This window comes from Aphis gossypii, unplaced genomic scaffold (genome assembly GCF_020184175.1).
Source record: "Aphis gossypii isolate Hap1 unplaced genomic scaffold, ASM2018417v2 Contig00036, whole genome shotgun sequence".
Lineage (NCBI taxonomy): Eukaryota > Metazoa > Arthropoda > Insecta > Hemiptera > Aphididae > Aphis > Aphis gossypii.
This window is the reverse complement of record NW_026082987.1, coordinates 108,727-121,531: the sequence shown is the minus strand read 5'-3', so window position 1 is coordinate 121,531 and position 12,805 is coordinate 108,727. Positions and strand designations below refer to the sequence as shown.

The window sequence follows — 12,805 nt, the reverse complement described above, 5'->3', positions numbered from 1 at the left end:
TTTTGTTATTGTTTTTTATGTTACTTTTAGGAAACGTAAGTACTATGTTGGAGATTTCAAAAGTGTGGATGACTTAGAAAGTCCAAATAGTCGACGGAAATTATTTATTGCTGCTAAAAAGTCCAATGAAAAACATGTATCTACTATAAAGAAATTAAGGATACAAAATTATAGTTTACAGCAAAAAATTTCAATTTTGAACAGCTGATTGATTATCTAAAAAGTGAAAGTAAAATTAATGAAAATTGCTTTTCATTTCTGAAGGTAAGATTAAAAGTATTGGTATTTATACTATAATGTGTATGGTAATTGGTAACAGGTAATTGTTTGTAATTTGTTGTGAATCATCAATCAATAAATATATAATAATTATTAATTTGGTATTAAGAAATATAAGTTATTTAGAAATGAGTATTTGTAAATTAAATTTTAATTTAATAGTTTTAAATTCAACAGGTTATGATTAAAAGCCTTAATCACTATAAATGAAAGTATTGATTGTACAAAGGTATGTTTGTTTTTAAATTTTTTATGTCGAACATCAGGTTTGTTAAAAAAAAATGTATGTATAAACTGTTTAAATTTTTAGTATTTATCTGTGCTTCTTTGTTTTAATGTATTTAGGTAATGTGGATTTAATCAAATGATAAATACAAACTTAAAAGTGAGTACCTATTTTACTAACAATTTTTTTTTAAGTAACTGTTTTAATATTTAATAATTACTTGTGTTTAGTATTTATCTTTGTATTCTAATTTATTACAAAATTATAGTTTACAGCAAACAATTTCAAATTTTGAACAGCAGATTGGTCATCTTAAAAATGATAATAAAATTAATGAAAAGTAATTTTCATTTCTGAAGGTATGATTAAAATTCTAGGTATTTATACTACAATGTGTATGGTAACTGGTAATTGTTTTTAATTTGTTGTGAATCAATAAATAAATGATTATTATTAGTTATTAAGAAATATAAGTTCTCTAGAAGTGAATATTTGTAAATTAAATTTAAATTTTATAGTTTTTAAATTCAACAGATTATGATTAAAATCCTTAATCACTATAAAGGAATGTATTGACAGTACAAAGGTATATTTTTTTTTCAATTTTTTATGTCTGACATGTTTGTTAAAAAAATTGTATGTGTAAACTGTTTAATTTTTTATGTATTTAGGTAATGTGAATTTGTAATGTCGATGAATTTAATGTGAATTTAACAATGAATAAAAAATTAGTTATATCAACAGTTATTTGTTCCTTTTTAATTACTTTTATAAATCTCTTTATCTAGGAATGCCTACCAAATGCAGAAACCGCTCTTCTAAAAAGACAATTAAATCATGAAGGCGGTGCATACTCCCCTGATTTACGTACATTTGCCTTAACTTTACATTTTTATTCACCGAATGCCTATAACTTTGTACGTGAAACTTTTCAAAATTCTTTACCCGCTCCTAGCACCCTACGAAAGTGGTACTCATGTATTGATGGTAAACCAGGTTTTACGGCTGAAGCCCTGAATGCTGTTGAAATTAAATTAAAAGAAATGAAAAGTAAAGGTAAAAAACTTATATGTGGACTAATAATAGACGAAATGCACATCAAAGAAAGTGTAACGTTCAAAGGAGATAGATTGATGGGGTACGTAAATTATGGAACTGGTACCGATGGTTGTGATGGACTTCCCAAAGCTACTCAAGCTCTTGTTTTTATGCTTGTAGCCATAAACTCAAATTGGAAAGTACCAGTTGGTTACTTTCTTATTAATGGGATAGGGTCAATGGAAAAAGGTAACTTAGTAAATACATGTATTGAATTAGTGCACAAAATTGGAGTCCAAGTTAAAACTCTAACATTTGATGGTACGGTATCTAATATTTCAATGGCTAAGTATTTAGGTGCCGATTTATCTATGCCTTATCCCAAACCTTTTTTTAAACATGAATCTGGAATAGTAGTACATATTTTATTAGATGCTGCTCACATGCTTAAACTATGTCGAAATACATTGGGTGACTGGAAAACTCTATATGATGAAAGCATGAAACCTATAAAGTGGTCATTTTTTCAAAATTTGGTTTCTCTACAGGAAGAAATTGGTCTTCATGTGGGAACAAAAATCCGTACCAGATACATTAGGTATCATAAAGAAAAGATGAAAGTGCGTTTAGCTGCTCAAACTTTCAGCTCAAGTGTAGCAAACGCACTAGAATATTGTTCAAAAACATTAAATTTAAATAGTTTTACAGATTGTAATGCGACAATAACATTTTGTAAGAATATAAACAATATATTTGACTTTTTAAATACAAGGAACTTCTTAAGTAAGTCACAGTACAAAAAACCTTTAAAAAGAGAAAACGAAAGTGACATATTTAATTTTATTGATGACTCCATTAAATACTTGCAATCATTACACTGTGAAATTGGTATAGATAGTAGTAAAACAATAGTTCCTGTCATAAAATCCACTCGAAAAACTGGATTCATTGGATTAATAATTTCATTACAAAGCATCAAAAATATGTTTATTGATACAGTTAAAACAAAAGAATTAGATTTTTTATTAACATATAAAATGAGCCAAGATCACCTTGAAATGTTTTTCTCTGCTATCCGTTCAAGAGGAGGTTTCAACAATAACCCCACTGCTTTACAGTTTGAAAGTTCTTTTAAAAGACTATTGGTTCATACAGAAATAATGACATCGTCTGGAGCAAATTGTATAGTGATGGATATGACAAAGATTTTGTGAGTCAGTAGTAGCACTTCAAAACCTGTTGAAAATTCCAATTTTTATTTAGATATGCTATGTGCAAAAATAGAAGATGACGACATTAATTTCAATACAAACCAATTTAATGTTTTACAACAAGTCGTTGAAGATATTGTGGCGTACATAGCAGGGTTCATTGTCCGAAAACTTTCATGGAAATTAATTTGTGACGAATGTACTGAAGTTTTAACTCGAACTAACACCGAAAGTATTTCATTAATAAATATTAAATCGCGTGGAGGATTATTAAATCCATCAGTAGATGTTATCTATTTATGTAAAGTAGCTGAACGAATTTTTAATTCTTACAAAAGTTTGATACCAACTAAACCCAATATTATCAACTATTTAATTATTAAAGCTTCTTCACAAATTAATTTAAAAAATATTTTTATTGTATTAGCTGATCATTTTTTGAATCAAAATCCATTAGACAATCATTTGCTAAAACTTACACATTTAATATTTAAAACTTATTTCAGAATTCGTGTTAATCACTTTACCCTGAGTGAGAGTCAGCCAAAAGAACGCATACGATCGTTTTTAACTAAGACCATACATTTTAAAAATCAATAGATGATTTTAAATTTATTATTTTCATATCATTATTACTATTATTATTATTATTATTATTATTCACCTGACTATTTAATTTATTTATATTTTAATCTGATAACTTTATAATTGACAAAGATCGTTTTTAACTAAGACATTCATTTTAAAAATCAATAGATGATTTCAGATTTATTATTTTTATATTATTATTATTATTAATATTAACCTATTACATTTTTTTATATTTTGATTTGATAACTTTATTATTGACCAAGTATAAAAGATTTATAATCTAATGTTCATGTGTTTATTTATGTTTATACTTAAAACTGATATTTGTGATTTTTAAATAAAATATATTTGATGATTTTTTTCCATGTCATTATTTTGTCACATATTTTTTTCTAGATTCATATTTTATATTGCTTTATACCGTACTCTACCTACATCTTAAAGAGCTGAGAATATATTAAAAAAAATGTTAAATCTTATATTTAAAACAATGTATGTATTAATTAAGTACAGTTTTTTTTTGTATGTCTATGACTTCAAATAAGCCGCCTTTTTTGTTTATTATTCCATGATATTACATTTTTTCTTACCTAAACTAGGCTCTTTCTCTTTCTAACAATCTTATTTCAATAAACTTATGGCAGAGTGTGGGGGAGTAGCAGTCCATATTAAATTATGTCTATGCTCGTTACTTATTAAAACTTTTTTGTATTAGCGACGAGTCTCCGAATTAAGTGATCGATGTGCGGATGCGAGATGCAACTCCTCGCATAATTATCAATATGTTACAATGGACAGTGGACACTGTGAATAAATATATTGTTGTATGGATAGCGAGACGATAACAAACTAGTACCATTTTTCTTATATTAGCTTAATTTAACGAATTAAAAAAACTTTAACTTAGAAAATATGAGAGATAAAAATTAAAAACTATCTAGTATCTAACCTTAAAAGTCCCGCATAAAAAACAGCAGTCACTCTTGGCCAATAGCTCTAAATTTCTTCGAGTTGAAAACACAACAACTCTACCGGTACTGGGGGTCTATTTTGTACGCCATACGAATGTAGTTCGTATACGAATATTAGACATTTTTCGTATGAAATTCGATTATAAGTATACGAAAAGTTATCGTACGTACGATTGACCTCCGTTCATACGTAAGTTTTACGTATGGTTCGTGAAAATGGTATTTTGTAGGTAACTATTTTCGTACGACGAAGTCGTTCGTTTATACGACTGATTTTAGTATGATTTCAACGTATGGTAGTAGGGTATTTGAAAGCCGATTTTCGTATACCACAACAAAATAAATATTATCTCAATTCAATATTTAATATCATAGCTGCGTCGCTGTTAGTTATTAACAACGGAATTATTGTCAATTCAAAATTATTTCGATATAATATTATACAATTACACTTGTTTTATTGACGAAATGGATGACTTCGACTTGCTTGAAAATCTAGCCGCAATAGAAGAATTAGAAATTATCGAAGAAGATGCTACTGAATACCCTAGACAAGTAAATTGTACTAATAAAAATCCTTTTGAAGGTAAGTTCTTACAATATATGTATAGTTTTAAAATAGTCGTGGGTATTGAAAATTTAAGTAAATTTAATGTTTTAAAAATTATATAGAATTTTCTGAAAAAAAATTTATCATGACATATCGACTATCGAAAGAATTAATGAAACAGGTACTTAAAATGGTATATCCTTACATTGAACCTCCAGCAACATCAAGAGGCATAACAATTGAACGAAAAGTTTGTTAATTCTTATTTTTATAGCATAATATAGGTACATAAACTGAATTTATCACAATAACAATTATAATATAGGTATTGATTGCTATTCGATTTTTTTGCGTCAGGAAGCTATCAGAACGATATAGGCGTATGTAGGTACTCTGGATTAAGTCAGGCTTCAGTCAGCAACTGCATCAGAGAAGTTACATGCTGAATAATCAGCAAATGCAGTACGAAAAGGGTAAGGTATGCTTTAAAACTTTATATTATTTTAATATTAAAATAATATAATATAATAAAATAAAAGTCTACAACTGAAATGTTTGTAATCGCGTTATTAGATAATTACACATAGAATATATATAAACAATAAACATATAAATTGTTATTAAATAATATCACTAGCTGGCTCCGTGCACTTCGTTGCCCGTTAAAAATGCCAATTCTATATAATGTGATTCGAATTTTGATAAATTTGTTATTTAATATTTGGTTTAACGGTGTTCAAAACTTAGACATTTTCATTGACCGTTTTGATTCTCAAAAATCTTGTAAAACCACCACTTTAATATGCGAATTTTGTAAAATGCTTTCTTATTGCACACTAAATTTGTGGTACGATTTTACGAATGTACCGTGTAAATTGTAAGCATCGATCTATCATTGTTCAGGCTCTACGTTTATTAGTCAGTGAGTTACTCAAGTCATAATATTATAGTCATTCTGCTTGCCCAGAGGCGGTTTTAAGGGGGGGTGGAGGGGGTGTCACACCCCCCCCCAGACATCTATGGAACTAAATAATAAGTCGACAATTTAAAATCGACGATATGAGTCGGCAATTTCAATTCAAATTGAACTTGCAATGAAATAATAATATATAAATTAAAATAAACTTTATTAAACTATGGTTGTATATTTATTTTAAACATTTAGCATTTATTGGTTGTCTAAACTATACAGTATTATTATGTTATGTTTGGTTTATGATCGTACTATAAATAGAAAAAATAATGAATATCTATTATTGCCTTGCGTTTACCACATTGTATAGTTCATTGTGTAGTAGATAATTTGTTCTCTAGATACGATAATTTTATAAATATTGTACGATGTACTTATCAAATAGGATGGCATAAATAATATTATTTTGTAGGGCCGTACGGGGAATGGATTGGAAAATTATGTTAGTAAATAAAAATAGATTTTAATAATTGCAAATATGCAATATGCATTGATATAGTTTAATTCAGTCGGGTCTTTCTTTGCCTACCAACTTGGTCGTCAAAAATATTGGTCATTTGTTTAATAGCCAATAGGTACTTATTATATCTAGTAAAAAGTATTTCAAACAATTTATGTTTAAATTTTAAATTGTTAACGTTGTTTTGCTTTCGCTGCTGAATTTTGTATAAGTTAATAAGTTAATTAATACGTGTTCAAAAATGTCTGATAAGTTGAAGAATAAAAGGAAAAGAATTAAATTAGAATGTATGGACTGTGGAAGTATTTTTAACAATGATTATAAATTGAAACATGAAAGACAAGTACATAGTGGTAAAAAAATTAAAACAAAACATTATGGAGTACCAAGCATTTCATTTGAAGCCCCAACACAACTTAAACAAGTTGAAATATTTACTGTAAGTAAATAATAATTTAATATTTGATATATTTTTAAAAGTTATCTATTAGCTAGGTATTTAATTAATTAATTAATATCATCTGTGTGTATTGCACTAATTTTTAAAAAGTAGGAACCTATTTAAAGTAATATGTTTTTTTAGGATGCTAATTCAGAATTTAATCAGATAAACTTGAATCCAAAACTATCTGTAGAAAACCAAGAAAATAATTTTACTTTAACTGAAAAAAAAAATGGTAAATAGTAACCATATTAACTAATTTCATAATAAATATAAAAATTGTTATATAATTGTTTTTAATTTTAAATTTAAATTATCAAAATTTAGAAGAAAAAAATGGCTCAATTGATTTCAAATTGTTATGGAAAAAAATAATTAATCAACAAATAATTTTCAATCGTATGGAAAAGAAAAAGATCAACATAAAAGGTAAATCCGAGGGTAAATCTAAATAAATAGTTGCTAAACATTCAAATAATTGTTTACAATTTCTTACATGCAATGTATTTATTCTATAAATTCTATAAATTAGTTTTATGAAATCTAAATAATTTAAATTTGATTAATTTTAAAGATATAAAATATAGGGACCTATTTAATGTAATGATAGGTAATAGTACCTATCATAAAAATCAAATATTAATACACATATACTTAATAGTAAAAAAGTGTTATTAAAGGTTTAATATCTAATAGGTTATGAATTTTAAATGTTTAGATAATAGTGAAACCAATGTCAATTTGTGTGATCAACATCTTACTGATGAAATCCCAATGGTTAATGATGATCCTGATTATACATGGATTTCTTGTGCTGGCCATTTAGAAGTAATAAGTAATGAATTTAAACAATGTTCAGAAATTTTAAATAATATAAAAAATTCTAAGTTTCCAAACCCAGTTATCTTTTTAATCAATAGTATACAATGTATAACTAGTATTAATAATGAGATTACCAATTATATAAGTAATGCCACTATAACATTAAACAAATTGACTACAAGCAATAATTCTGAAAATACTGAAATAAGTACTACTGATGGATTTGTTGAGCATGATCCAGGTAACAGAATATCTATTAAAACAACATTACAAAGACAATTTTTAATTTCATTAGGTCCACATCAACCAAAATTGGCCAAATATCCTCGAGACATTAACATTTCAACAAACAAGCAACATCACTTTACTTCCAAATGGTTTAATGAATTTCCTATGCTCGAGTATAGTATAGTTACTGATTCTGTGTTTTGTTTTGTGTGCTCATAATTTCCAAAAAAAAAAAGATATTGATGTTTGGGTAACTGGTGGTGTAAAACAATGGCACAAAATGAAAAGTCGAGGAAACAATAAAAAGGGTAAATTGGCTCAACATTTTTCATCTGCATCTCATAAATTGGCTATGTTGGATTATTGTGCATTTATAAGTCAGTCAAGTCGTGTTGATTTTATGTTCAATAAATCTGCTCGACGATTAGCAATACGTCAAAAAAGTGAACAAGAGTTTAATAGACAAGCAGTAGGAATGTTAGTTAATGTAGTTCGTACACTAGTAAGACAAGGTTTAGCTTTTCGCAGTCATAATGAAAAAGAAAATGAGACTCAAAATGGAAATTTTTATCAAATAGTTTTATTACTTTACCGACACAATCCTATAATAGAAAGATGGTTAAATGATAAATCGATGCGTCCTTATCATGTAACATATCTTGGATCAAAGTCACAAAATGAATTTATTGAACTACTTGCTGCTGAAAATCGTTAAACTGTCGTACAAGAAATTTTTAATTCACAATTGTTTGCAGTTATGGCTGATACTACACCAGACATATCATTAAAAGATCAATTAGCTGTATGTTTAAGATATGTTGATCAAAATGGAATAACAAATGAACGTTTACTGGATGTAGTCGAATCTACGGATAAAACTGGATATGGAACAGCAAAATCAATTTATGACTGTCTCATTAAGTATGAAATCAATACTGATAATTTAGCTTTTCAATCGTATGATTATGCAAGCAATATAAGTGGGATCAACAGAAGAGCTCAGCGTTTCTTAACTGAATTTGTAGGTCATTCAGTAACATACATTCCATGTCAAGCACATAGGATGAATACTTTTTTAGAACACAGTTGCGATGCTAGTCCTATAATTGGTGATTTAATTTCTGTACTTGAAAATATTTATGTATTCTTTTCATCTAGTACTAAGAGATCTAAAGATTTAACTGACCGTATGAAAGAAATTGAAGAAAGTCTACAGCTTAAGAATCTCTCAAAAATCAGATGGACTGCTAGAGCAGAAAGCATTAAATCTGTCTGGATATCATTAGATATTATTATTGAAACATTAGAAAATATAATTGTATTAAATAATTTTGATAGTTTAACAAAGACAAAAGCTCTTGGTTTAAAAAAAAAAATGTTAAATTTTGATTTTTTTGTATCGTTAATGTTTATGAAAAATATTATGTATAAACTTAAAAATTTAACAGAACAGTTAGAAGCTAAAGAATTAAATATATGCGATGCCTATGTATTAATTAACTCTACTATAAAATCATTGGAAAACATAAGATCAGACACTAAAAATATAGATAGCTTAATTGAAAGTTCCAAAATAACCTCAGAATCTTTTGGAATAGACCCAGAAAGAGATTTTAAACGCCACCACCACACAAGAAAGATTCCAAAAAGAATTGAAAATAATGCTGACAACTGTGCAACTATTGATTTATTAACATATTAGCGGAAACAATTTTATCAAGTATTAGATACTCTAATACATTTATCAAAAGAAAATCTGAAAGTATTTGTTGAAAATCTTCAGCCATTGTATAATATTTTGCAAGTTCCATTAAAAATTGAAGAAGCAACAGTTGAAAATTTAACAAAGGCATTTTATCTTTTTCCTCCTAAGAGTCAAGGTGGTCAGCTAACAGATTTGGATGCAGTAATAGCCGAGTGGGAAATATTATGTCATCAATGTAAAAATTTTGAAACATTTAAGCAAGTTATGGAAAAATCAATTGAGTTACAAAAACCTTTGCCTTGGGCAAACTGGTTGTGTCGCCTTGCATTTACAGCTCCAGTAACTACAGCATCAAATGAACGAACTTTTAGCAAGTTAAAGTTGATTAAACATAGTTTGAGCTCTACAATAAGTTCTGACCGTTTAAGCTCGTTAATGATTTTAAACTGTGAAAAAGACTTAACTGACAAAATTGATATAAATTGTGTTCTACAAAAATGGTCTTCTGCTAAACAAAGAAGAATTGAAATTTGAAAAATCAAAGCAATAATTAAAGATTTTATGTTTTGTTATTTTGAAATAATAAATTATAAATAATTCATAATCAAGTTGACAAGTTTCATATTTTTTCTTCAATAAATGTTCTTTAATCATTATTATAATATTAAAGTAGCCAAATAGGTACCCAAACTAATATTCAATATTTAATCAAATTTTAATCTATACCTAATCTTTTTGTTAGTTTTTTTTTAACTCATATTACTATCACTGGTATTTTAAGCAGATCATGATTTAGAAAAATTTTTTTTCTTAAACATTATTTAAAGTTATATAATAGTTTTTATATTATTTTTCTTTGGAGATTTTATGTTTTTAATGTTTCTTTTTAAAATTAGTGTAAGTACCTAACTTAATTTATTTTTTTGATCAATTCATAATTTTTTAAGTTTAATCTCCATATTCTTTCAAAAATGAACCTAAAGCATTAATAAGACTTCAACTAAAACCTAAATTTTTCTTCAAATCCTTTACTCATATGCTTTATATTAAATTTATAATATAAAAAAAAAGAAATTGATAGCATTAAATAGATAAAACAGTCAATTAAAATACATAAAATTGTATATAAATCTTAAACCTAATTATATCTTGAAAAAGTAATATTTGATTGACTCTTAAATAATCTATTTTAATGATATTTTTTTAGATTTTAACACAAATTTTACCCAATTGGCATACATGTAATGTTTGTCAATTTACCCCGCCTTCACCTCTATCCCCCATCACCCATCAGTCGGCAAAATTTTTGGACACACCCCCCTAGGTTTTTATCTTAAAACCGCCCCTGTGCTTGCCGTTGCCGTGAGACTCTCTTATGATTATGCGAGCTGTATATTATCATGTAGGCAATCCACACGTGGTGGATTGCGGACCCCGCGAGATGTGTACGTAAGCTTATAATTTCTAACACTTAAGTTTCAAAGTTATGTTATGTACGCATTAGCCATTAGTATATAGTATAAGTCTTTTGTATTAAATATAAGAGTATATTATTGTAGTCTGTCGATAACGCTTAATATGTAGGCGGCTCTGAGAATATTGTAGCTACGCGACATCCGCGAGCGAGCCGCAGAGTCAGTCGATCCAGCACTCTTAAAACTGTACGTCGTCTCGACGACCATTAACTTATTGTACATTGAACTAAATGTTTCGACTCATTTTAAAATGATATTAGTATAAAAAATTCTTATAACCGTTTGTTGTACTTTCTCTAAAAAATCTGAACCTCGGTCACTACCGAAAAACAACGTTCGAACGGAACAACCCGGACGAGCACAACAACTGGTGGCAGCGGTGTCGCGGTCTTAATTTTTTTTGGAGAACAATCAACTTCAGAAGGATAACTGATATATCTTAATCTATTATATATCTATTCGAGGTAATTTTATATGTTTCTTTGCAAATATTAAAGCTACCTCGTTCGCCGTAGGTATATCGTCATAAGGACTATACGAGGGATATAATATTATATATCACACTCTTAAAAATTTCACGGGCGTTCAAGTTGTTAACAACCGCACGCACCGTCTATAGTGGGCACGTATTGTATTCGACTTCGTGTTCCACTCTTCACAACCCCATCTCAACCGCCGAGCCGTCATCGTTGTCGTCGCCGCCGTCGTGCCGTTTTCGCCGCCGTTTACACCGACGACGTCTTGCCGCCGCCGTGTTGCTGCAGCCACAACGCCGACGCATCGTGGGAGTCATAATCGTTGGAGCATAATTCAGATGAATGCGATGCATTCATGGTTAATATTGTAAGTTTACTAGGAAGATATTACATATATATTTATCATATATATTTTACATATTGTCGACTGATACGAGTATAAATTGTAATCATTATCACTATTAATATAATCATTATTATTTTATTTTGATAATAGTGTTGATATTAAATTTTAAGATTGATGATATTACGATACAATTTTTCTAATAATTAATACATTATTACGTTTATTTTTATTATTATTATTATTTAAATTTAATGCATGTCAGATAGGTCTAGTAGCAGTAACGATAATTCCGATAGTTTTGATTTAGACAAAGACTACTTCCCTTCACGACCGGTTGATATAAATCTATTAGGACCGTCTAGACCTGTTACTAGATTACTGAGTCATCGCCAAAAAGAAAATTTAATACAAGATTGTAGGAAATCAGACAATTTTAATTCAGTAGTATCAGGAGATTTAGTAAATAATATTCAAATTTTAGAAATTAATAACACAATGTCACTACCTACTTCGACTACATTATCTCTGGAGACAGCTATTAAATTAATTCCACATTTCAATGGGGAGAATGTACAGGAGGTTTATCCATTCATAAATGCATGTAATTTTGTCATGAAAAATGTTGAGGAATCCATACAACCGGTGCTCTTACAAGTTATAATAACTAAATTGGCAGGCAAAGCATTTGCAATAACCCAACATAGGGACATTTCTACGTGGGAAATACTTAGGGATTATTTGGAAAGCACATTCTGTGCTACACGCACACCCGGATATCTTCAGTTAGAAATCACTACTACTAAGTTTCAACAGGGTGAAACTATACGAGAGTATTCAACAAGAGTAGAAAGACTATTACATGAACTCTGTAACGTAAGCACAAAAGATAAATCAACGAGTGACGCTAAAGCTATACATAACTATATAAAAGAAACCACTTTAACCACATATATAGAAGGTTTACCATTTACTATTCGAAGTGTAATCAAATCAAAAAATCATTCATCGCTAG

The 12,805-nt window shown here is 28.3% G+C and overlaps 1 protein-coding gene across 1 annotated transcript; it reads left to right on the top strand.

Moving 5' to 3' along the window:
- The first annotated feature begins 8,071 nt into the window (after nucleotides 1-8,071).
- On the top strand, nucleotides 8,072-10,030 carry LOC126552989 (uncharacterized). The gene is made up of 5 exons (XM_050208192.1): nucleotides 8,072-8,303; nucleotides 8,370-8,501; nucleotides 8,547-8,978; nucleotides 9,240-9,464; nucleotides 9,618-10,030. The coding sequence occupies exons 1-5, from the start codon at nucleotides 8,072-8,074 to the stop codon at nucleotides 10,028-10,030; spliced, it is 1,434 nt and encodes a 477-aa protein (XP_050064149.1).
- The last annotated feature ends 2,775 nt before the right edge of the window (nucleotides 10,031-12,805 follow it).